This window comes from Aedes aegypti, chromosome 3, assembly GCF_002204515.2.
Source record: "Aedes aegypti strain LVP_AGWG chromosome 3, AaegL5.0 Primary Assembly, whole genome shotgun sequence".
NCBI lineage: Eukaryota > Metazoa > Arthropoda > Insecta > Diptera > Culicidae > Aedes > Aedes aegypti.
The window spans coordinates 80,658,436-80,685,567 of NC_035109.1; the positions used below are offsets into that span (position 1 = coordinate 80,658,436).

Below are 27,132 nucleotides of genomic sequence, written 5' to 3' on the forward strand. Positions count from 1 at the left end.
CACGGTGTGTTTCCTACAAAAAACGGAAATTTCCTCAAAGAGGCCCTGGCGGAACCTGTGTCAGGTGCTCTGGAGCGGCCAAATCCATTGAAATTTAGTTTATTCTTCCTTTATTGACATGTTCTCCCGAATTCATGAAGATTGAGACGTCGCACAGTATGTTTTGGACATGATACGGAAATGTCCCCAAACTGGCCCTGGCGGAACCGGCTACGATGTTCCGGAACGGTCCACTTATCAAAATTATGTTGAAATGATGACAATCGACCATTATCTCACATTTTACATAAAAACTTTAGTGTTGTAACTGCAATAAATAAATAAATAATCACATTTCCCGAATTTGGCACCCTCGTGACCCCACTACAATCCGGAATATCTCCGGCATGGTTCCGAATTCAGCATTCTCCATTTATGACAAATAACTGAAACCTTTTTAAAGTAAACTGACGGTGGTTTCAAAAAAATCGAATGGGAATTGACGAAATGGCAGCCATTTGAAAATGCCTTGTCGGAGGCCGGTAACGTAAAGGTTAACTGAACAATTCAATCAAATGTTTGATGCAATGTTCAAACACACTACCAACTGAAGCAGTTCAAGTTAATGCAAAATTTACTAATAAAATTGTTATCGGATAACGTTTGTCTAATGAATCCATAATTGTTTTAATATATCGAATTGGAATGCTCGTTCTTTGAATGGTCAAGAAGACGAGCTATTGAATTTTCTAACAGCTAATAACATACATATAGCAGTTATGATTGAATCTTATTTGAAAACTGGATCCAAACTTTTTTGTATATCGTAATGATCGACTGGATGGAGCATGTGGTGGAGTTGCTATCATCATTCATAAGCGTATAAAACAACAACTATTTTCGTCATTTGAAACTAAATTTTTGAAGCATTGGGTGTTTATGTTAAAACAGAGCTTGGTAAATACACTTTCATTGCTTCCTATTGGCCTTTTCAATGCACTAGGCAGCAAGTTAATTTGTTCCAAACTGACTTGTGGAAATCGACTCGCAATAAGTCAAAATTCTTTGTCATTGGTGACATTAATGCGAAACATCGGTCATGGAATAATTCGGAAAGTGATTTCAATGGTAGAATTGTATTTGATGAGTGCTCTCTAGGGTATTTGTCAATTAAAAACTTTACTTGTTTTGTTTATCCTCTTCTAGAAATCCTTCTACAAATGATTTGGTCTTAACTGACTCTAGACACTTTTGTAGCCAACTTGTTATCATTCTGATTTATATAGAATATCCATTGTTTCAACTATGATACTAATGAAGGAATCAAAAAATTTAAAAGCCCCTCCTCAAACGCACGCCTATGGCTTCAGGTCGTAACCGTTGGTCATGTGATCTCATTAATGCCGGACCACGGTGGGACTTATCATCCGGAAACGACGCACCAACGACGCAACAAAAACAACTGCATAAATTTAGACGGTCCGTCTTTTAGTCGTAGTCTCCTACGGTTGACGTCGTTGTCAGATTTCTACACTGATGGGTGTGTTGAAATTATTCGTCTACTGAAAAAAAAATCAGATAATTTTGTCCGAGCACGAAACGAAGTATTGGTTCACCCTCGTACCACAGTTTCGGGTCACATCAAATCCTACTAGCTCCCACCAAGCCAAACCAATGAAGACGAAGATAGAATCATGCCCCCACGACGACAACACCGCTCGTTTTTTGAGCACACATTGAAGGAGACGCATGGTATTTTCTCACGCTGAACGTGGGGGAGTGGTTAATTATGGGGTTGTTTATCGCTTTTCATTCTCGACCAAAAATGTTTTCAATTTCATTGACGACCTTGTAGGAAGCTACACATTATTAGTCAGAGAGCAAATCACGCATTGTTACTGATTATTTATGGGACTGTAAAATTGTATTAAAACAAGATTTTTTTCAATTTTTTTGAAAATATTTAAACATTTAATTTTATTTCGGTTAGGTACCTTGTATGGAATTTTCATGAATGGTTGGCCATTGCACAAGTGTCTTCTTTGTAACTGACAGGACAGAACAGAAAATGCCTCATTTGAAATACAAATTACTCAGTTACGGTATCCTTCCCCAAAAGCGGACTATGAGTATACCTTGAACTTCATACAGCGAACTGGGTGAATGAGTGTATTGCTGTCGGCGGTGGCTCTCACATCATTAGATGTTTTTGTGACACATATTTTCGCTCAGGGGGGATATAAGATAAAGCAAAAGGATAGGCCCTTGATTTATGCTTTCCCTGTTTACGTGGTGAACTCAGTAACACAAATTTGTCGAGTGTTGTTGCGTTTAACAGCTACTTGTTTGTAGTCGGGTCTACTGGACAGTGGGTTCTGGGATGATTAAAAAATCAACGGTAATCAAATGATTCACTCTATGAATAATTTTATCATCTCTCATAGGGGGAGTTCTCCCAGTAATGGACATCACCCTATATCGGATATCGTTGAAAAATGCATAAATCGTGGAAAAGATGGTCTATTAGAAGAAAAGAAATCTATTTCGGAGAGTTATGTTTGCGTAGACAGACACAGACTTATCCTTAAAATATGCACGTATTTTTGAAAAAGAAGAGATGCTTTGGAAACTAATACAAATTTAACGTATCGCCATAAATTTGAACCAGGCATTGCAGAATTCGCTCTCATTTGATTTTGAAGCACGATCAAAGCAAGCGAAGAAAAATATCCCATATGTTGCGGTCCATGATCGGCAATGTATCGCAAGTTGTGCATCTGTAGGGAACTGGGTGTAAAATGCGCCGTTGAGGTAAAACGCGCACCCCTTGTTTTGAACGAACGACGTGCTTTGGGACGCTGTTTTGCACCCGAGATTATGGAAAATGTATTAAAATGTTTCTCCATATATATTTTTATGTGTTTTCCTGGCAAAAACCGTGAAAAACTCGAAAAAACGTTTTTCGTTGTTTTCGTTGTAATTTTGTCTTATTTTCTGGGCCATTTTTCAGGCCGATATATAACAAAACTTTTGAAACTATCACCGAGAATCGACTTGTGCACTCCCATAGTTCGTATTCCATGCGAAAAAAGTGTTGAATTTGTCCTTAAAAAGCGTATTGAAGGACTTAAACTTTAATCAACTCGTGGGGCAAAACGGCCACTCCTATTTCATAACACCTAAACAGCCGTTTGAATTCAAATTCCAGCAAACGTAATGCCAAGCTGTAGTTACGTGCCAATTTGAACCTCACAAATGCACATTTTTCGAATCAGCATGTATACTATAACCGAACAATAACATCTGATTAAACGCCCTTATGTATGCAACGTATTTGCAAGCACGATTGCGCATGCGTGCGAGCGAACGACTAACGCCGAGATCAGGTGGCGCGTTTTACCCCGCAATAAATAAAAATGCAGATAAGCAAGCATTTTATAAAAATTGATTTATTGACTCCAGAAAATAGAAAATGGATGGCTGTTTCTGCTATTTGATAGAAAACATGTTTGTCTATGAGATACAGGCATTACAATCTCATCTGAGCGCAGGGATCATCTTTCCACAAAGAAAGATATTATCTTCAATCCAAGAGCGCATTGAAAAGATAATATCTTTCCATCTTTGAGACAATCGATGATCCGAATAGTTTTGACAGCTCCGTAAAATAGGTCAATAAGCCATTTTACGAAGCCTGGTCAAATGACAGGAGACCTGGGATTTTTCAATCATCGGCGTCAGTTTTCGCGATGATGATGGTTGATGACTGTGCGCATTTCTAGCGTAGCTTTTCATCCAGGCGAAAACTTAAATGGAGAAATATTAATAAAATATTTCTGATCACAAAAGTGCTTTTTTATGTGCAATATGGGTAACAAAGAGGTAGCTGATACAATAACTAGGTGTAATGTTGCAGTAACGAACTTTTTTGGATCTCATTTTTGTCATTTTCTCCATGTCCTCGTTTGGTAAGACGAGGCGTTATTGAAAATCACGCTGGATTTAATCCCAGGTCTCCTGTCAATTGACGCCGTTGCGGCGATCAGCTGTTCCGAAACGTCTCGTAAAATGGCTCATTCGAAAAAGAAGTGTGATGAGAAATCTAGTGAGTGTTTTTATTTTAATGCAAACCTTAATTTACCCCGACGTTGATCCCTTTACAACTATGTTTTATAATGTGGGGATGTGGCGCCAATGACGATCCACTAAAACCATTAGCATTGAGGAGTACAAAAGGCACAGTCATGACCCTTGGCCTCATGCCTTTTTCCCCGTATATTCAGATGTATGCAACAAATAAAACATATATTTTTAAATATGTCATGATATATTTATATATGCTTCATAAAATGTAACCGCCATCATTCTGAAAACGTCACACAATCCGTGAATAAGAAACACAATTATAATTAAGATTACAAATATATTTATTTAGCAATTCACATATTCCATAACAATGCATATGTTAGCAACTGATTCAAACTTTTCTTGATGTTTTGTTAACCTTGAACAAGCTGTTTCTTGGACATCTAAGCTTACCAACCATCCTGGAAGTTCCTTCAAATATGTTATTATACTTTTGACGCTGTAACACTGCACCGATTGATCCGAAGGAAGTGTTTTAGGTTGCCAATATGTCCAGAGCATGTTTAGAGGGCACATATATTTTGGATTTCCTGCTGTAGTGAAATCTAATAATGATTGAAAAATGATTGAAAATTAATTGTAAAACTATTCATAAACATGATATTACTTACTTGTTATTCGTTAACCATTGGTTAATACTAGTGTTATCCGTTTGCGCTGGATCTGAGAAATTTCCCCTGCATGATTTTTTGCATTTGAAAAACAATACAACGCATGCTTGCTTAGTTGAAAAGATTTTATCGACGATCAAAAGAGCGAGAGATTTTGGTATAAATTCAATCAAAGAGCTCTTAGATGATATCTCTTTATTCGATCCCTATCTTACTCAGATGATCGAAAGATAAGATTATATGTAATGCCTGATGAGATAATGAATAAAAAAGGGCTTATAATAATGTTCTTCATAGCTAAAAACGCTTCCTTCCTTAGAAGGCCCGTTTTACCTCCAGTTACCCTACTTTCATTACGCTCTTGACGTTTTCCCGCCCTGTGCTCTTGTACTCTGCGCAGTCTGCCAGTGGTTTGCTCTTGCAGACTGCTTTTTCATCTTCCTCCGTTTCTATGGGGTCGTCCATTAATTAAGTAAGGGTTTATGGGGGGAGGGGGGGTTTGAGATTTCTTACGCGCCATACAAATTATTTTTAATTTTCATACAAAAAATCTTACTATGGGGGAGGGGGGGTCTAAAATCGCCAAAATTGTCTTACGTAATTAATGGATCGCCCCTATGTCTCCTTCCGTCGTTCATCCACTTCTTCCCTTCTCGCTTTCTCCTCCTCCTGATTTCCCCCAGCGTCGGAGGTTAGCAATAGTACCGGTTGGGGAGACGTCCGCACTGAGGGAGCCCCGACTACCGGCGGCTATCGCAGGGGAGATCTTCGTCAGGCTGGCTCGAGTGCCGAGGTCGGTCAAACGACTTCCGATTCATTAGCGCCCCGACGACCCGGTGCCAGGCACTGCTCTCTTCCTCTCGTTTCGCTGCTCTTTCCGCCATTTTTTCTGCAAAATAGACGTTATCTCTACCACTATATTGTTCGCCAGATTCCAAAGGTTGGGTTCGCTTGCCATTCTGTCTGCATGGAAGTCCTGTCCAAAAGCAGCCACCGCCGCGCTACGTTCCATGTTGAACCTCGGGCAATCGAAGAACACATGTTCCGGCGTTTCCTCTCTCTCACTACACTCTCCCCAGACAACCAGTAGTCGCATGAAAGTTCACGGAATAACTCGTTTATTCACACAAATTACATCAAACCCGCAAAACACGGTGGATAAAATCATCAAATTGTTCATTTGTACATTTTGTTTCGTCCCGTACACTCGTACAAACTAAAACAAATCAATCCGTAGCAGCTGTCGAATCAACATTTGCTATCATATGTTAAGTCACATAAGGTCACAGATTAGTTCGGAAGATAATTTACACACTCGCATTGTATGCTATTATTCATCACATAAAATATGCACGTATATCGCCTCCACTTTTATACGTAGAATGCCATTTCGCGACATCTTATAAGTGAAATTGTGCACATACAAAACCTCCAGGTGATTTCGTTATGCGTACATTTTGGTTGTCTGGGTCACTACACACGGTCACAGCGCGTGACCGAACCAATGCTAATACTGTTTGAAGCAACCGTGACCTGACAGGAACTGTGGTAGGTGGTAGTTCACTTCGCCATGCTCCCTGTTTACCCAGGTCGACACATTCGGGATGAGTCTGTGGGTACCTACCTTTCTCAGAGGCATCCCATTCTTGCTGCCACTTGAACAGCTAGCCGATCCGCGCCAATTTCCTCACCTGTCTAGTGCCTCTTTGCTGATAGCACTCGATGTCTTCTTCCAGGGTGATACAAATCGGAATCATCCCGGTGATCACACATACTGCTTACGACGATATTGTTCTCTATGCGCTTGCTACTCTCATGGCCATGAGCCAGAACGTTTTGTGGTGGGCTATCTTCATCTTGACTCCATTCATCCAGTTCTCGATCGTGCCCACTGTCTCCGTGGATAGCACCTCCACTTCCACCAGCTTTTCACCTATTACTGTTAGGACGACGTCATTAGCAAAGCCGATGATCTCGACGCCCATGGGTAACTCCAGAGATAGGATCCCATAGTACATCCCATTCCACTGCATCGGACCCAGTATGGACCCTTGCGGAATTCCCGCCGTTACTCTTAACTCCTTTCGACTGGCGTCGGTTGCATACACCAACACCCGAATCTCGAAGTAGCTCTGCCGAATGCGGCACAGATAGTCAAGAACCCGCATTTTATGCAAGCGCTGTGGCGATGGCCTCCCAACTGGTCCTATTGAACGCATTCTTAACGTCTATCGTAACTACGGCGCACAAACGATTTTCTCTTCGCTTTTGCCTCGATACCTTCTCGGCCCTCTCCAGGAATGTCCGAATTGCGTCTACCGTCGACTTTCCCTTTCGGAATCCGAACTGCCTTTCTAATCGTCCGTTCTTGCTCTCCGTACATTTAGCCACCCTGTAGGCCTGTATGATGATGGATCACCGGATCGTTCTCCTGGCTTCGGTAGCAGCGCCAGCTTCTGGATCTTCCATATATCTGGGAAGAGCCCTTCGTCCAGGTATTTATGCATAACCTTCCGGAACATATTCGGGTACGCTAGGATCGCCACTTTAAGTGCCACATTCGGTATTCCAATCCCCATCGATGCTTTCACCGCTGCTACAAGCTCGTCATTGGAGACCTGACGATCTTCAGCGTTTGCTTCTTCCTCGTCGACATACGCTGTGAGTGGCCACGGTGTCAGATCATGCGTTGAGAAGAGACCATCTACAATAACAATCAGCTTTTCAGCACATGTTTCAACCGGCATTGATGGACCCTTGACTTTCGCCATGACCACTCGATAAGCGTCCCCCCAGGGGTTGGCGTCAACTGTTCGACACAACTCCTTGTAGAACTCATACTTGCTCAGCGTTATCTCGCGTTTGAAAGCAACTCTGGCTGCTTGGAATACTTCGCTCTTCTTTGACTTCTACATTCCTTGCTCTCTGGTAACGCCTCCTGTGTTTAAGGCAAGCAGCGCGGAGGGCGTTGGGTGCATCGTTGTGGGGTTCCCGTTTTCGTGGCATCGTTGTATTACATGGCCTTACCATCGCTGTTGTCATCCCTATCGCATCCAAGTTCAAGGCATCGCTGTCGGTGCGAAGTGCCTCAACGACGAGGTATTTGTCAAAAGCCTTCGTCTTACACTGCCGGTCGCCAATTGTGTTCCTCTGCACTGCCGCAGTGTTCCGCTGACCAATCCTGTAGCGTATCGCCTGGTGATCGCTATGGGTGTACTCTTCGCTTACCCTTCAGTTCATGTTGCCCGCCAGTGATAGTTACAAAATGTTAGGTCGATGATCGACTCCCGTCCGTCTTTCCGAAACGTGCTAACGGTGCCTTCTTTGCACAATCATACGTCTAGCTTTACTAGAGCCTCCAGTAGGTTGTAATCTCCTGCATTGGTTACACTGCTACCCTACTCCACGGCTCATGCATTGAAGTCACCTTCAATAAGCACTGGTTTCGACCAACTAGCTCGTCGATCAACTCCTCTAACATCCGACTAAATTCTTCGAGGCGCGTAGCACCTGCAAAAGTAGATTACGTTGATTTTAGCGATCACGAACCCCGCGTTTGAACCGGCTACCACCTTCTGGATAGGAAACCTACTCGTCACTTGTATCGCCGCTGCGCCTGTGCTATTCGCCACTCAATGGATCACCTACTTTGCAACTTTTTGTCTTTTGTCTATTTATGTGAATTTTAACACATCTGGCTAGTCCTTCACTCCCAAGATATGCTCATGTCCACAATTGACCAGCAGAAGTTTTCTCATTTTATTTTGTATGAAAGACATCTAACTGCAAATTTCTCGTAAATGAAAGCTTTAATCGAAAAAATATTTGGAATACGAAATAGCCACCATCATTGCGTACAACCGATACCAAATATTTAAAAAAAAAACTATTATTTTCGTTTCGTTTCGTTTTTTCAAAAAAAAACTAAATAATTCGTTAGATGCATTTCACCATATAAATATTTTCCGCGTTACCTTTTAGCGATTTTTGGTGACACTAGCGCATATGAGGTGAGTAGCGAATCAGGTCATACTCGATACGGTTCAGCTATTCTCGCAACGTCGCACTTAGTTTTTGTTGTCGACTGCCACAAAAATTGCTGTGTGATAGGACTCCTTTTTAATAAGACGAAACACTGTGAAACTCAAGCTGATATTTGTCATTCCGAAGACCATCCGGATTCCGAGGACTGTGATCTGCTTTACGACTCCTGAAAACATTAATGCAATGATTCTTGTTACTTTTACGGTCTTTTCAAAGTTTCATTCTCTCAAGCATTCCCCACACTTCATTTTAAACTCTTTTTTGACTTCCTTCGCAATACAGTATGTACAAATTAAACCAAATTGAACTGCTGGTATTTGTAGCCTCCAATAATTCTCTACCTTATAAACGATACTGAACAAGGCAACTCATAAGAGCATCGATGAAACAGATAGAAAAGGTGACCGAATCAGCTAAAAAACCCTAGAAAACAACAGTTCAAGTCTAAAATAATTAACAAAAAATGCAACTTGGAAGAAGTTAAAGAAAGAGGGAAAAGTGCAGGAGATAAACAAACTTTTTTTCTCTTTTCTTCAATCAACCTGCAGGTGAATTCCGGCGCATATTTTCTTCGAAGAGAAGAAATTTTCTTCCATAACCCACCAGCAAGAAAATTTTCTTTTCTTCGAAGAAAATACGCGCCGGTATTCGCCTACTGGTATACAATTTTGACGTTTTTCGCTCCAGAGACTCGGTACGAGTAGGCAGTATATAAGCCAAATAACTCGCCAAAAACGGCTTTTTACAGCCCTTTATTACGATATAGTTCCTATTAGCCCTGTTAGCCGTATTTTTTATTCGACTATAAAACCGACTTGATGCCAAACTTTGCGGCTTATTGGTTACTTAGGTCTTCAGCGCTTTCAGCTTGTTCATGGCACTATTGACAGAGAATTTGTTGCTCATCAGCCTGCTCTTTATCGCAGTATGCACATTGTGCCGACCCTTGATGAACAGGATGAGTTCATCGACCTTATTCTTCACCTTGGTTTTCAGGTAGAGCAGCGTTGTTGCTCGATTTCGGTGTGTACACTGGACTCTAAATCCCCTAATCCTACTTGTAGTCCTTGTGTCTCACATTACTTCGAGCTACTGCTATACATCGGTAGTTTCTCCGTGATATGTACCGGTGATCGTGGCACATTACCGCTTTTCTGGCACGCGCTCGCGTCCTCGGCTCCTGCTGTGTTGAACTCTATTGTATCGGCATGGTTTTGGAAATACTCCATTCTCTATCCTGATAGCGTGAATTATATAAACACGTATAGGTTCCTAATGATCCGAAAGATCACTGGTTAAGCTTGCAGATCTTCAGCTTTGTATTTAAAGACGTTCTTGTACAGTGGCGCGGGAAGTGGGTAGGACAGGTAGGATATGTACTACGTACAAAATAATCTGGGTAGGATTGTCCTCCCACGATTAAACAAAATCAAAATAAGATCCCAGATTGTTAAAAGAATCTCCTTTAATCGTTAGAAAAACTAATGAAGCAATCTTCTATAGCATTTCTGAGTGAATCAATGGATGATTTCTTAAAAATACCACCGACCAATACTGTATATGTTTTGGGACAAATTTCCATGAGCATTCCTGGAAGTAATTCATGATAAGTTTATGGAACATCCATAGAGAATTATCAGAAGTTTCTTGAAGAATCTTTGGAAGAAGCTATGGGATAATCTAAGACCGTACGAGTACGAGTGTGGTGATACTAACGATTTCTGAACATGCCGAAACCGTGAGATGAATGAGCAACAATCATGACGTTTGGCATAATGGCCGTTTGGCATAATGGTCATTTGGCATAATGGCCGTTTGGCATAATGATTGACTTAAAATAAATATCGGTGTTTTTAAGCTTTTACCGAGATGAACGCCATTGAGCCCATAGCAAAAAAAATTGGTAGGTTCTAAACACGCGCGGTGTTCGTTCAGAGATTTTCCAAGCTAAGAATTTCAAAAATTGTTGTGACATAAGAGAGCATTACTAAATAAAACTCGTGACGTGTCTTTACATCTCAAAACATAGAGTATCTTTGAGCTTGTTGCGATATAAATATGTAAAAAAGTAAATTGGTAAAGAAAGTTCGCAGTTATTCATCAAAGGAACGCTCATAGAATATTTAGCTGCAGATTAAGCTCTGTCCCAGTTTGGACGTAACACTCGATGAAAATAACTTGATAAAAGAATGGATTTTTTTTGCAAAATATCAAAAGCTCTAATCCAAAGATCTATCAATGCGACTTAATGCAAAAATAGCCTATATGCGAGAGCAGATTATTTTTCGATTAAAATGTTTAAGGCTTTAACGAAAAAAAAATTCACAGCATAGCTCAAATAAACAACGCACCTTTAAATGAAAATATTAGTGGCAAAACTTTTCAACGGTTCAACATAAATTCTAATTTTGGAAGTGTACATCAAAAACATCGTCTATTATCGAGATAAGGGAAAATTTGTGATTAAAATGATATTTATTCCAGCATATCTCGGAAGGAGATCACGCGTTTGTCCCAAAAAAGTATATGTTGAATATTGGCAGGTTCTAAAGCAATTATCTTTCTAACAACACATCTGGCAAGAATTGATAAAACAGCCAGATATAAAAATGGTTAACATTTAGCTTTACTGAATAATAAATTTAAACAGTATAAATATAAAGAACAGCTTATTTTTAAAAGAAGGCAAAATTTATAATTGAACCAATAGAAGAATGGACGCCAAAATTTATTGCGGCAAAGTAAAACGAAAAGACAGAATCATCGAAGTGATTGTGCTATTTTTCCCAGAATGCCATTTTCCCGAATGACTGGTTTCCCCGAAAAGTGGTGACGAGAAAGAACGATAAACAGTCAAAATAAGGAAGTATTCTGTCATTCTCGGCTATACACATGTTGGCAAAAATGCTGAGGACGGTAAAACTCGAAAGAACTGCCATTTAAATAAAGAAGGGTGCATATTAGATGGTCAGTTCGTTAACCACCATGAAATGTATAAAGTTACGACAATTATGAGTGCTAACAACTTTTCGGGGAAGTGGGCTAGTCGGAGAAACGGGATATTCGGGGAACTGGCGCTCGGGGAAACGACATTCGGGGAATCGACATTCGGGGAAAATAGCACAACTCATCGAAGTAACTACAGTAATCGATTTCTCTTTTCGCTGATAATTTGAGCAGATCAATGTTATCGATTGCCACCCTTTTGTCAGTTGGAAACAAAAAAAAATACTTAAAAATATAGCTCCAAAGAACAGCCTATGCATAAAAGAAGGAGAAATTTATTGACATTTTAAATCAACAGTTTTCATACATATAATTATGATTAGGGTAACTCGGTATAATATGCCCCCCCTTAAGCAAAAATGGATATATCTCGGTCAAAAGCACTATCTCTAATGAAAAAAGCACTTCAATAGGACCATTATCTTACTAGTTGTTAAAAAAATGTAAGCTTTTCCGCAACATCTATTTAATTATCTGAAAATAACATCTTTTTTACAATCATCTGAATCACGCACTTCAAAAAGAGCCTGGGCAATATGCCCCAGTATCAGTATAATATGCCCCACAACAAACGGATAGTACGCCCCATGACAAATGGACAGTATGCCCCACAACACAGGGGTTTTATGCCCCAGGACTGTCAGCTGCTTATGCACGCTGAAAAACTGCTAAAGAGCTTGCTCGGGAATATATGGCATCAAGAGTGGGGCATATCATCCGGCCCGTGATGGGGCATATTGCCCAGGGATGAGAAGTTGTTGGAAAACGAATATTTCAGTGAATTTCCACTCGTTTTGGTCATTCTAACTAATGATATTCGTTCATTAGTTCAAGAGTCATCGTTTTACAATTGGTTGCTTTAATGTTGTGGTATTTGACTCAAAAAGTGCTTAAAAACACTGCGTGAAAAATTACATCGAAATTAGACTTTTGATACTTTTTACATTATTTCTGTTTTGCTGCGCGTTATAACTGTCAAATTTTCATAGTGAGACAGTCTCATGAATTGTAAGGATTCTCAGTTATTTTCAATTTCATATTGAATCTGGTTCGTTAAATATCGAGGAGGGGCGTATTGCCCGGGTGGGGCGTATAACACCGAGTTACCCTACATCATATTTAGAAAAAAATAGAACATTAAAAAAAAGGGTAAATTTGTGCAAAATATATAAAAATCTTCAGTGCAAAAATTTGTTCCAATAGCGAAACTCAAAAGAGGAATTAGTATTTGAAAGAAGGGTAATTTCTGGATAAATAATAAAATACTATTGGCAATAATTTCCTAATATGCTTAAATTTATTCAAGAGCGAATGATTGTTGAATGAAGTGTCATTTTGAATCAATTGACTCCAAAACAAGCCTGATGTCATCAGAAAGATTCAATAGAAACTTAAAAACGAAAAATTGAGACATTCTTGGTTTCAGACTCATTATGCCAAACGACTATTATGCCAAACGACCATTATGCCAAACGACCATTATACCAAACGACTTTATGCCAAATGACCATTATGCCAAACGACTTTATGCCAAATGACCTACCACCCATATTTTCCTCTCTTATGAAGGTGCTGTCATAAAGGAGCCGGTTACTTCACCGTGGAATGTCGGCATGTCTCAATTTTATGCGCCAAATAAAGAGATAATCTTTCACGTAGAACGCACATTATGTCCTTCCCCCTCTTTGGATTAATCCCATTCATTGACCAAATGTGACGGCATTTTTCGGCTGAGAATTTTGCACGAAAATGATGACGCACCAGCTGATGATGAGATGGTCATGAAAGAACACTTTCTAGGTATCATTTTCATTTCAATTTTTTATTATTATTATTATTTGCCCTGAGCAACTGGGAGGTGGACGTTTGTAAAAATAGCTGGCGAAAACTTGGCGGCAGAATGCACACACACACATCACTTTAATTTATACTGCATTCTGTCGGTAATTTATTAGATGGGCTGTTGTCTTGTAAATTACACGTTGTTATTCCGATGCTCTGTTCCCAGAAAAATAAATTAGGCGTGTAAATTAAAATTTGCCTATGCAGTTATTATATAACAATAGCTAACGGAGGGGCCTTCTTAAGCTCAGCGGTAAGGTCCGCGGGTCTAGAATATGGTCATGCCATATTGTGTTGTAATCCCGGAACGAGTCAATAAATCTCTCAGTTCATAAACGCTGTTACAACACTAAGCGAATATTTGCTTAATAAATGGATGTTCAATGGGAACCCAGATCTACGGTACTTTAGAATGGGTGTGTTCTTCAAGTTTAAGTTTAAATAAGTAAGCATCAGTAACCATGCGTCTCCATGATCAAACTGAAAACTCCAAAGAAATGCATGCTCGGTTGGAAATTCATGTAGATCGCGACGATTTTTTTGTCGCGTTGGTTTGGTGGAGCATTAAAGCATACTATAAAACAGGAGAATGTGTAGAATATGTAGGCTGTAGAAGCAATCCAGAGATTCTAGGAATGATAACTTTAAGTCACTTAACTTCACGCTTGAATAGAAGTATTTTACTCCACATTTCTTAATCAACCAGCTGGTTTTCTGTGAATCTGTAACGTAGGTGCATAGATATGGGTCGTTGGCTAGTTGTACAGACATCCGACGCGACGAACGAGCGGAGTGTCGTAAACTGTAAAGCTTTATAGCTTACTCGATATGCACAGTTAAGTTTGCATTATTTGACACGAGATCAGAAACAGAACAACAACTATTCATGAGGGTGACTTTACAGTATAGACAATGAATCAAACAAGCTGTTTGGCATTTCAGGTTGTTGATGCGTACAGGAATCAACGAAATCATTCTACATTTTGGAATAAAAAAAGCCTTTTACAGTTTTATACAGATTGCTGAACAGTAATCCTATAAGGTGTTATAAGTAATTAAATTTGCAAAACCAGTTTACCAACTTAAAAATCTGACACAAACGGCTACGAATAAGTTTTACCAAACCTGAATCAATCTCACATTTCCCTCCTTTCCTTTTCCCTCCCAGGTGCATTGGCGTACGCTGAGTTAGGCACGATGAACACATCCTCCGGAGCGGAATGGGCATACTTCATGGACGCGTTCGGCGCCTGGCCGGCTTTCCTGTTCTCGTGGGTGTCCACGCTGGTCCTGAAGCCGTCCCAGATGGCCATCATCTGCCTGTCGTTTGCGCAGTACGCCGTCGAAGCCTTCGTTGCCGAATGCGATCCACCGTTGACTGTTGTGAAAATGGTTGCAATACTGGCGATTGGTGAGTATCTCCCGCCCACGGGACCAGCCGAATACTAGTAGTGAACTACCTCTATGTCCTAAGTAGAGATCGTAAGCTTCTGTCTTTCGTTTATCGAGTGAGCAAAAGATATCCATGAAAGATGTTGTTTTCCGCTTATTTTGTTTTTCGTTTGAAACCGTCAGCGAACACTATTTTTGATTTTCTGTTACAGAATCACGGTTTACCTAAGTAGAATAATAAGAATGTGTAGGCGTGATTCGGCAGCAGACGCGTGGATTATCGCCCGACTCCCGCCCGCCGGCAGATGGGCAGATGCAGGACTCCGGAAACAGCCCAGCATCACTGCAGGGAATCTCCACATGTCCTTTTACCTTATAGTTCAGCTATCTCCTAGCGCTATAAAACGATCTTTTCTTATAGACTGGTTCGGCGCGCGGTTGCACCACCTGCAAAAACCGTACAAATGTTCTCCTCTGTCTTCTCATGTAAACTGTATCGGGTGGTGGAGGTGGTGGTTCTCCAACAAGTCGGTACAAGTGTATGCCTGTAGACAGTGCTGTGCGATATTGCTTCCCACGTGGACGCAAACACTGGCGCATTACTGGCGTGGCATACTCGGGCCTGACTGACTCGAGATCCCAGTCGTAGTAGGCAAGATCAAGCTAAGAATCCCCGTAGCAACTGCTGCCTGCCCTGTTGCTGCTGCTACGGTATCATCAACGACTCTCATCAATGCATCATCCAGTAATATACCGCCATTTTGTTACCAATCATCATCCACAGACATCATCATGCACTCGCAATCGTTTGGGAATGAAGCATTTTGTTCGGAAGGTATATTTCACCGAAAGACGTTTCGTCGTATGAGCCTTGCAGCATTTCACTGCGGACAAAAACGAACCCAAAACCGCTACTTTGAGAAGCCACTGGCTGATTCTGGTTTTATCGTATACCTATATCCATGTAAAAATCGCGAGGAATTGATTGATAATAGTCAAGTCTTGTGTGAACTTCAGGAAAAACAAAACAAATTTTTAATCTTTTTTCATACATAAAGCATATTTTAAGTTACGGTCGTAGATATCATTCTTTACAATAAAGTGAAGATTGAACAGTGTCTGTGTTTACTAAATAATATCCCCCATATGACTTAAAATACAAGAAAACCCGATAGTTGGACTAGATTTTTTCTAACATTTGAAATCTGCGGCATCGGAAAGATGCGGTTTTGGGTCGGCTTTGGCCCACTGTGCATCGACTGAGTGTCTTTCCTACAACATACCAATCATCAAAATCTCAGACCCATTCGATTGACCTATAAGATAAGGGTAGGATCATTTCGCATAAATTCCGTAGCGTTTCTATGCAAAATGAGTCACTTTTAATAAGGAAAATTTACTAAGCTCAGATCGAAACTAACACCTGTGCCTGTCTTTTGTTTCTTCCTCAATGCTGAAATCGCCATCATTGCCGCGCTACGCCACCGTTGTCTACGCAACCCCCTTCGACCAACCAACCTGCCCGCCTACTACCGTTACTACTACAGTGAGCATTTTATTTGTAAATTGTTATAGCGTTAATTTAGGGATGGCTGTACAAAATATCTTTACCTCTGCGAAACTGGTCGCGGTGCTGATCGTCATCTGCGGCGGCGCCTACAAACTGTTCCAAGGCAACACCCAACATCTGCAGAATGCATTTAGCGGACCGACGCCATCGCTCGGGGCGATCGCGACGGCCTTCTACACCGGACTGTGGGCCTACGACGGGTGGAACAACCTGAACTACGTCACCGAGGAGATCCAGAACCCGAGCAAGTGAGTCACGACCGCGTTTACATAGTAGTTTCACATACTTTTTGTCTGTGATATTTTGTTTCGTTGATCTCGTACGCTTTTTGAATAGTTTCTTAACCAATGATTTTAGAGAAAGAGTTTTTCAAGGAGAAGTTTCTTGATATATTAATCTTTCGATACAAAATCTTTTGTGGTTAACCCGTTTAGTCAGTACGTTTTTTTACATATTTTATGCGAGGTTTAAAGTTTTACTGTTTGAATGTATCCCTACTTCTCTTTTACCAAGGAACACTCCCGTGCAAAAGTTTGGGATTACCCCCTTAAAAACATACAAAATTGATTTGTCCAGATCTCTGTGATTACTGTGATTATTAGGGTCCTAAAGCCCTGTCCCAATTTTAGTTCCAAACGCTTAAGTATAGGCCAAAAACACATGTTTACTAAATTTTCTAATGTATTCCGTTGGATTAAGCCCAAAAAACATTTTTTTAGATTTTGTCACATCCTTTGGCTTAAACTCAAATTTTGGGTGTATTTTGTTTTCCGTGTCCCTTACGAAATGTCAGATAGGAACAACCCCGGTGTTAAAACTAAAAGCCCTGTGGTGTTTTTGTCGATTAAGCGAACGTCGAACATGATCAAAAGTTTCAAGGTTCATTTATGGACCAAATTTTTAAAATGAAGTTTAAACATTATATAGCCATTATTTGAGCGGGAAAAATTGCTAAAGTAGTTACAGTAACATGCTTTTTCGTGTTATTAAATAAAAACAAGAGTTCATTAAAATTTTTAGGACCTAATTGAAACTCCCTAAGGAGCATTCGAAAGACAATGAGTTATTCTTACTTCGTATGCATTTTTACATAAACATTTTTTTAATTTTGTTCACTAAATTTTCAGTTAAAGTTGTGACATTTTTCAAAAAACACACTGAAAAAACATGGCTGACTTTCTCATTATTGGAGCGATTAAAATTTTAAATCAATGTGTCATTAGAATTGTAATCTTATATTCTATGAAGAGCGCTCAAGAAATTTTGGAGAAAAAATCTGAAAACTAGTCAAAATAAATGAAACAGTCAATCAAGTCATCGGGCAAAAGTTTGTGTTCACTCCTCAGTATGGTGTATCGTGAAAAAGTTTAGGTTCACCTTAACTTACCTACTTAAGCTAAGTATAGAGCGCTGCATATGACGAGCCTAACCTCACTTATTTGACAGCTGCTGGTCCTCTTGTTTACGTTTCGGACTTAGTCTTTTTTTCCATCATTTTTTCATCTTCGCATTTCTATCACCATCATGCCGAGTGACGATTTTCCACGGTTAGAAGATAGAATAATACGATCCGTGGGTATCTGCAGTGGATTTGACCTCTCCTCGCAGCAAACTTTCACGAAATTAAGAATGATTCGAAAAAAGTACCAAGTCCAAACTGTAAACAACAGGACAAGTGCCTGTCAAAATAGATGCGTGACGTTACAGTGCAGTGGAGTATAGCTAAGTATGCTGTTCCGCTCAAGAAAAGTAACAATTTCTGCAGAAGAAATAGTCAAGACATTTTCTACAGTGTGCTGCATTTGAAATGACATTTCATTTCAACTGCGTACTGCGATCAAAGAAAAATGCTTTTCTTGACCATTTCTTGTAAGAAATTTTCCACGCATCGAAATAGGCGATTACTGTTCTGTTGAAGTGCATACACGAAGATTCAGTGAAACCTCAAATCAATCATGTACGCGCCATTATTTGCGTTTAAGAAAGCTACGATCTATTAAAATCGGTTGCAAAATGGCACACATATTGACAAAACATATTTGCGTGCGGCTCAGGTGAACCCAAACTTTTGCACGATACATACATAATACTAAAAGTGAACCCAAACTTTCGCACGATGACTTTAGTGACAATTGCATTGATTTTGAGTGTTTTTCTGATTTTCCGCCAAAAATTTGTTAGTGCTCTTCAAAGAATAGAAGATTCAAGGGGGTGGTCACTCTACGCACTGCGCCTCGCGCAGCTATGAGCCTATGTAAGTATTAGAGTGGTTCAAAAAGTCGTTTTTGCTCCACACCGCTCATTCGATTCTAGATCAAATTCTGAGTGTCCTCCCAAAATTTGAACTCATTTGGATGAAAACTGAGACTACACAAGTGCTTTGAAGTTTATATGGGAATTACTATGGAAAAAGCAAGCAGTCCATTCAATCGGTCATAGTGTTTGCCCACGTGCTCTTGGGGATCAGAACTACGTTGATACTGTGAGACACATTCATCAGCTACAACTTTGCTCAAGACCGTTTTCAAATCGGACGCCTCAGTAATTAGTTATTGATTTATATCCAGTCACAAATTCTTCAGCAGTGCTCATTTAACTTCTGAACAGGCAACATTGGTGCACTTGGCGCGAAAATAGCATGCACAAATCATGGCTACTATGTTTTACTGGATATATCCAGTGATGCCCGCAGAACAGGCCAATAATTATAGCCAAAGTTTTACAACTCACTCAAAAATCAATAACTAATTACTGGGGCGTCCGATTTAAAAACGGTCTTCGGCAAAGTTGTAGCTGACTGTTGTATCTCACAGTATCAACGTAGTTCTAATCCCCAAGAGCACGTGGGAAAACACTATGACCGATTGAATGAACTGCTTGCTTTTCCCATAGTAATTCCCATATAAACTTCAAAGGTCTTGTGCAGTCTCAGTTTTCATCCAAAAGAGCTCAAATTTTGGGAAAACACTCAGAATTTGATCTAGGATCGAATGAGAGGTGTGGAGCAAAAACGATTTTTTGAACCACTCTAGTAAGTATGCATGCTATAAAACGTTTGAGTTTTACTGTGCGCCCTGTTTTCAAGTTGCCCGTGAGCGAGCAGCACCAACACACGGCGCACAGTTAAAGTCAAGAGAACAAAAGAATTTATAGCACTTACAGAGGCTGTTTTTGGTGCTATTGCTCAAAAATTACATGATTCCTAGAAATACGCAAGTAAATGAGTAAACATTTGTGTAAGCCACTAAATAAAAGGAGAAACTATCTTCAACGTGTTTTTGTTGCAAACTACTAGGAAATCGTCTTTTGAAGGCCCCCTGGAAAATTCCAATTTCTTCGCAAAACTCAGCTGTTCACTGTTAAGCCTGATTCGTTGCTGACAAGTAATTTCTCGGCCTATCTTGATGCATGGAAAATTTCTACAAGGAATCGATCAAGAATGCGCTTTTTCTGATCGCAGTACGCAGTTGAAAAGAAATGTCAGTTCAAATGGGAGTCGCTGTAGAAAATTCCTGCAAGGAATCGGCGAGAAATTTCTTTAACGATTCCTTTTCAGTAGCAAATCAGGCTTCAGGTGGGCTAACAATATTGATAAATTAATTTAGTCAAAACTATGGTACAAAATATGTGAAGAGAAGAAAACGCAGTAGGCCTCGCCGCAAGCGGTTGTGTTTTTCAACCGCCTGTCATGTTTTTTTTCGCGTTCTGCGTGATGAGTTTTACGTAGAGTTACATATTTCTCAGGAGCACAGAAATGTACTGACGAGCCTCCAACCAATCCGTCTCTCAGCTCATAGGAATCCTAGTGTGCTGCGCTAGAAGGAGGCTCACGAAAATTTTAAAAGCGCGCGCTAGGTGATGTGCTCTCGGGGAGACGCGTCTCATGCGCTGCTCGGCGCTACGGCGCACCATCGGTATCCAAGTTGTGAAACAACTGCTTAGTAACGAAGAGCCTCTACAACTATTTTCGCCTCATTATGCAGGTGTCTAGATGGTCTACATGATATGGTCGAAGACTCGCGATCCAAGAGTTACAATTTCAGTTCTCATTGTAAACTTTTGTAATCACTTCAATTATTGCGCTGAATTTTAAACAGCACATGTGACGGAGCGCATGAGACCGCAGTGAGACACATCTCAAGAAAAATGAGGCGCACCAAAAAAGGTCTCACAATGTACAGCGCGCCCGTGAGCTTGCAAGCAATGAGGCTCCTGCACCTAAGGCTACAGCACGTGCACTTTTACGCGATTCCGCTGGATATTCGGCCGTTGGTAGGTAATAAGTATGATTCTGATGAAAAATCTCAGCAGTTTTATAACATTGTAACATATGATAGTGATATTTAGTGCTTTTTCTGTTGAATATAATACATTTTGAATGGTGTAAACCGCCAGTATCCAGTTTGAACTTTACTACGTCTTTATTTTGTGTTTAATTTTATTTACAGGCCCATCCCTTATAGCAAAGAACTGAACATGTCATGTTATATAATATAAAAATATGTTCTTTGCAACTCTATCCGCCCTTAATTCGTCATAAATACGTTTTTAATCTAACTAATCACAATCTCCAGTTGTCGTAAGAACGTGACCAGGGAAATTATAGACTTTTGAAGGATGTGTCATGGTTGTCCAAGTCCAAGTTAAGTTTGAAAACTCTGATAGGAAAGCAAAGGGGAAATAGGCAGCTCTCATTGGATAGCATAGGACTTGATACCCACGAAATATGTGCTCAATACTTATCAAATATCGAAAATTTAACCCTGAGGCATTTGAAAAGCCTTCCTAACCTGGGACCTTCATTAGCCGAGTGGTTAGATTCCGCAGCTACAAAGCAAAGCCATTCTGAAGGTGTTTTGGTTCGATTCTTGGTCGGTCCAGGATCTTTTCGTAATGGAAATTTCCTTGACTTCGCAGGACATAGAGTATCATCGTACATACCATACAATATACGAATGTGAAAATGGCAACTTTGGCAAAGAAAATTCTCAGTTAATTACTGTGGAAGTGCTCATTAGAACACTAAGCTGAGAAGCAGGCTCTGTCCTAGTGAGGACGTCGCCATCTTGTTTTCCAGGCCGCCATCTTAGATTCCAAAATGATAAATTGAAAATAAATTTCAACATGAGAAAACTTGTAGAAAAAATCATGCTTTCTTAATGATCAGGATCTTGAGATAAAATAAATGTCTTGAACCGGAAGTCGCCATCTTGTTTTCTATTTCTGTTTTTTATCTGTCATCTTGAATTCTAAAATGTTCAATTATAAGCTATCTTTAACCTGGACAAACTTTTAAAATTTATCATTCTCTCACAATGATCAGAATCTTGGGATACAATAATTTTCATGAACCGGAAGTCGCCATATTTTTTTCTAGACCGCCATCTTGGACGCCAAAATGTCCAATTCAAAGCAATTATCAACCTGGACAAACTTGTAGAGAAAAACGATGCTTCTAAATGATCAGCAACTTGAACTACAATGAACTTCATGAACCGGAAGCCGCCATCTTGTTTTCTAGACTGCCATCTTGAATTCCAAAATGTTCAATTCAAATCAATTTTAATCCTGGACAAACTTTTAGAATTCATTCTTTCTCAATGACCAGGATTTTGATACAATGATTTTCATGAACCGGAAGTCGCCATCTTTTTTTTCAAGGCCGCCATCTTGGATTCCGAAACGTTTAATTGAAAGCAATTTTCATCCTGGACAAACTTGTAGAAAAAAAACCATCCATAGTGGGCTTTGTAGCCGTGCGGTTAGTGGCGTCAGTCGTTTAGGCGTATTGTGCTACGGAGTATGGGTTCGATTCCCGCCCCAGTCGAAAAAAACTTTGCGTCAAACGAAAAATTCCTCACTGGTCCACTGGCCGTTCTATGTGTCCGTTGTCTAATGTTAGTTATGTTCAGTCTGTGCAGCCTTTGGCTGAAGACGGTGTAAATTGTCATTTTAATTGAACAGGATCTTGAGATACAATGGTTTTCATGACCGGAAATCGTCATTTTTTTTTTCTAGGCTGCCATCTTGGATTCCAAAATGTTCAATTCAAAGCAATTTCCAACCTGGAAAAACTTGTAGAAAAGAACATGCTTTTAAATTATCAGAAACTTTACAATTTTAATAAACCAGTAGTCGCCATCTTGTTTCCAGGCCGCCAGCTTCAATTCGAAAATGTTCAATTGAAAGCAATTTTCAACCTGAACAAACTTGTAGAATTAATCATACTTCTAAATGATCAGGATCTTGAGATACAATGATTTTCTTGAACCGCCAAGCGGTCGAATTCCTAAAAAAAAATTGGCTCACCAAAGACTAGTCCTTGAAGCAGGTAACAACTTTGTTAAAGACACCGTCCTTCTATCTAGTGAAAATTTATTTAACATTGAAGTGAAACTAGTTTCAACAACTACTTGGCACCTCCATCCAGCAGGCGGTGATACGGAAGACAGCTTTGCCACCCACTTTCCTTCATAAAATTCACCGTGATGCCAGACTAAAAAATAGCAAATCATGCGTATAAAATTTACGGTGCTTCCAAATTTTATAACTCGTTTATTTGAAGAGCTACTAGAAAGTTGTGTTTTAGCGAAATGTTCACTGATTCATGCCCTACATTATCAGCTAAACAGATAATTTTAGTACGTCTTCAAAGTACCTTTTTCTATTTAATTTTGAAAGGATCCGTTTTCCCATACTAAATAAATCATGTTTCCATACTTAATTTCAAGTCGTTTGCCAAGCAGCTAAACGATTTCTTAGAATTTTTAAATTTTGCAGGGTTTTGTTCGGGCTTATTTGCTACCATTTGTGACTATGCGGTTTTTCGATTTCGAAAATTCGCCAAAATCGACACGGCCTACTTTACAGCCCTGTTGACCACCAAAACCTCACAGCCCTTGAACCTTCAATCTTCGGAGCGCATGGCTTGTATCTTACCTCGACACCAACTCGCTTTTGTTGGATGGGGTTGAATTTATCTCACTGACTTTCGAAATCCGAGCTGTCAAAGATTGCTTTAATACAAAATACAGTGATACATCCATGAGTCGATGTTCCATGACTCGATATCGACTCATGGAACCATACTAAAAACATAATTTCATGGTTACTATGATGGTTCCTAGAAGCAGCTTTCCAAAGAATTGCTGTTCCATGACTCGATATTTCCATGAGTCGATGGTCCCTTCAATATCGACTCATGGAGGTTTCACTGTATATAAGCTCCAATTCAAGTGCTAGAGACTGTAGAGCAAATCCAAAGTTAGAACTCTTCAAGTCATGGTAATTGGTGCTTTGAATTGAATCAAGAAATCAATCCATTCAGTGACATTGACTTTCCTAGTCACGTTACTGTTTCAAATACACTCCGGAACACGTTTTTGTCTCAAGCACTAAAATGCCACTATTTACTTAATTAACGGTTGCTGAATCCATTGCCGTTTTCAAAAATATCAGAGCATGGCTAATTTTTGAGATATTGGCTTTTGAAAATGCAAAATTTGACTATTGCAGCCAGCTTGCATGCAAGTTTGACAGCTTGTATTGCAATTTATTTGCTTAGCTTGCTACAGAATTCAAACTTCATGTGTATAACAATACTTATTGACAAAGTTCATAATACTTTCGATGATCAAAAGTTATTTTTTGATGGCTTAGAAAAGTATTGTAATTTTGATATTTAAGAGGATCGAAGTATTTTGTATGGAGACTGTAATCATGATGAAAAAATCGATTAAATTTAAATTTAATTACGCAATTTCAACCTAATTATTTATAAAATGAAAGTTGAAGTCCTATTCTGCATGTTCGGTGGATTAGATCACAAAAAAGTTTGATAAATCATACATAAAATTTCATGTAAACATCAATGAAACCAGTGTTTTATGTAATTTTCACGACCTGTATCTATAAATTGTGACGTGCTGAAACATTTCTGAGAACGGCATTAGATTCAGCAACCCCAAATCAACTAGAGACACATACATTTGATCCTTGAGACACGCACAAATGTCATTTTTGTTAAGCTGTGATATTCTCCGAATCTGAATCAATTGGTATGATCGTTGAGGCTTGTGCACGGCCTTATAGTTGAGTTGGATTGCACCTTTGTTTGGTTTTAGGAACAGATTAACTTTGCGAATATATTTTAAACTATAGAAAGTATAACATGTTTTACAGTTTGGACTTGGTCTCTAAGCCTTTTTTATCACAGGTAACATAGTACTGCTATTCTGATTGAAAAATCCTTTGTTCGCTATTAATCAACATTTAAAAGCTGTGTGAATTGTTTTTAAAGGCCTCCATTACATTTGAAAAAGTAAGATTAATTACCATGGTCGTAAATTATTACACCAAGAATTTATGTAATCTCCTTGAATTTCTTACATCGTTGGATCAGATTTTAAAAAGTTTTTGTCGTTTTATTGGTTTAAGTTATCGTTCAAAGTATTTCTTAAGTCGTAAAGTAGAATTTGTTGGGGCCCCTAAAATTGAGTAATTGGGCTAAACTACGGAATTGAGTTGAATTCTGTCTCCGTAAATATCTTGAAAAGTATGAGAGAGAAAAATCGTTTCTTTGATTAAGTTGTTTCAAATCGCTATTGAAATTTGTCATAGATCCATTTTTATATCTAAAGGTTATGAATAAATAATTGTTTTATGTCACTGATAGTGATAAATCACATAATTGTTTGGATCAAAAGTCACGTTTCAATATACTAAGAAACTATCCAAACAAACCGTATCTGCGTATCAACAAATTAAACACTATTCAAAAAGCAAACGAAGTCGACCTAATAAAACATTTTCCTATGATGTATAAGAACCTAACACGTATCTTCCTCTACCCGCCAGAAACCTGCCGCGCTCGATCATCATCGGCATTCCGCTGGTGACGCTCTGCTACGCGCTGATCAACGTGTCCTACCTGGCGGCCATGTCGGCAACCGAGATGATCGAATCGGAAGCCGTGGCGGTCACCTTCGGTAATCGCATTTTGGGGGCGCTGGCCTGGCTGATGCCGCTGAGTGTCACCATCAGCACGTTTGGCAGCGCCAACGGAACCCTGTTTGCCGCCGGAAGGTAAGTCTGTGTGACGAATGTTGTACACACACTAGGGTGGCCCATCAAACTGCAAAATTATTAAGTTATATTTCTCAAATATGTTCATTCGGAGCCCTAGCAGCTATTGTGGCAATTCGAACGGATTCCATCAAGTCTAAGGAGGGTTCAACGAGGTTGATGTTTTCCAAAAATATTTGTTACAATTACATTTTTGGATATAGGTGTATTAGCGTAGCCAGAGCGCTAGTGGGACCGTTGCCTCCAGGTCTGGGTCATTTGGCATAACGGTCATTTGATCCACCCCAATGTACACCTTATGGGAAGAGTTATTTACAAGAACATTTTGGCACATGACCAGAATTCTACTGATGTTTATGTTCTTCTAATTAACACACCGAGGACGAAGCCTCAAAATCAGTTGGAACGCTAAATTCAACCCACTATATCTCAGCTGTCCTAAGTCCGATTTGTAAAATTTTGGCACCTACAGAAATGTATGGGCTTCTAGATTCATGTCAGATTTTTGAAATATTTTTAGGAACTACTGTTTGATTTGTAGTACTTAAAACACCGGAGCAAGTCCTAAAAAAATTTCTAATCGGCAGTGATTTGTAGATAACTTAGAATTTATCGCGATAACCTATAGATTTGATGATGATGATGATCGTATTAATGTAACCAACCAATTGGCATTGAATTATTGATTGTTAGCCGTTCAAAAAACTACAATATATTCACAAAACTACGTAGAATACAGAAAAAATGAATTTTCAACTATAACTTGAAATTTATCGCGATGACCCAAAAATTTTATGATCTTAAAATATACTTATATTTAAGGCCATCAAATTTGCAGTACACTGATAATGAATTTCTGTTGGAAAAACTACAATATTTTCACAAAATAGTGAAAAATTCAGGAAAATTCAGGTTTCCTACAGTAATTTCATTTTTATCGCAATAACTCATCAGTTTTGTAATTTTAATCTCTTTGTATGTTCATGAGAAACAAATTTCCTGAACATCGTTGATCGCTGTTTGTTCAAAGAACTACAATATATTCACAAAACTGCGTAGAATACAGAAAAAATACATTTTCAATTATAACTTGAAATTTATCGCCATGACCCACACATTTTATGATCTTAAAATAGACTCATATTTAAGATCATCAACTTTTCAGAACACTGATAAAGAATTTCTGTTGGAAAAACTACAATATTTTCACAAAATAGTGAAAAATTCAGGAAAATACAGATTTTCTACAGTAATTTCATATTTATCGCAATGACTCATCAGTTTTATGATTTTAAACTCTTCTTTATACGTTCATGAGAAACAAATTTCCTGAACATCCTTGATCACTGTTTGTTCAAAGAACTACAATACTTTCACAAAATCTTGTATAATATACAAAATTCTGAAATTTCTTCTGCAATTTATTGATTGTCTCTGGACCTTATCAATTTAAAGTAA

At 39.2% G+C, this 27,132-nt stretch overlaps 1 protein-coding gene across 2 annotated transcripts in view; it reads left to right on the forward strand.

Annotated features, from left to right (window-relative positions):
- The window catches only part of LOC5578015 (b(0,+)-type amino acid transporter 1), a 218,615-nt gene that overhangs the window by 176,359 nt on the left and 15,124 nt on the right, over positions 1-27,132 (forward strand). For both annotated transcript variants that reach the window (XM_021848856.1, XM_001656705.2), the window contains exons 5-7: positions 14,797-15,039; positions 16,568-16,838; positions 25,447-25,674. In XM_021848856.1, the coding sequence (XP_021704548.1) occupies positions 14,797-15,039; positions 16,568-16,838; positions 25,447-25,674 (742 nt within the window). The remainder of the gene's footprint in view (positions 1-14,796; positions 15,040-16,567; positions 16,839-25,446; positions 25,675-27,132) is intronic.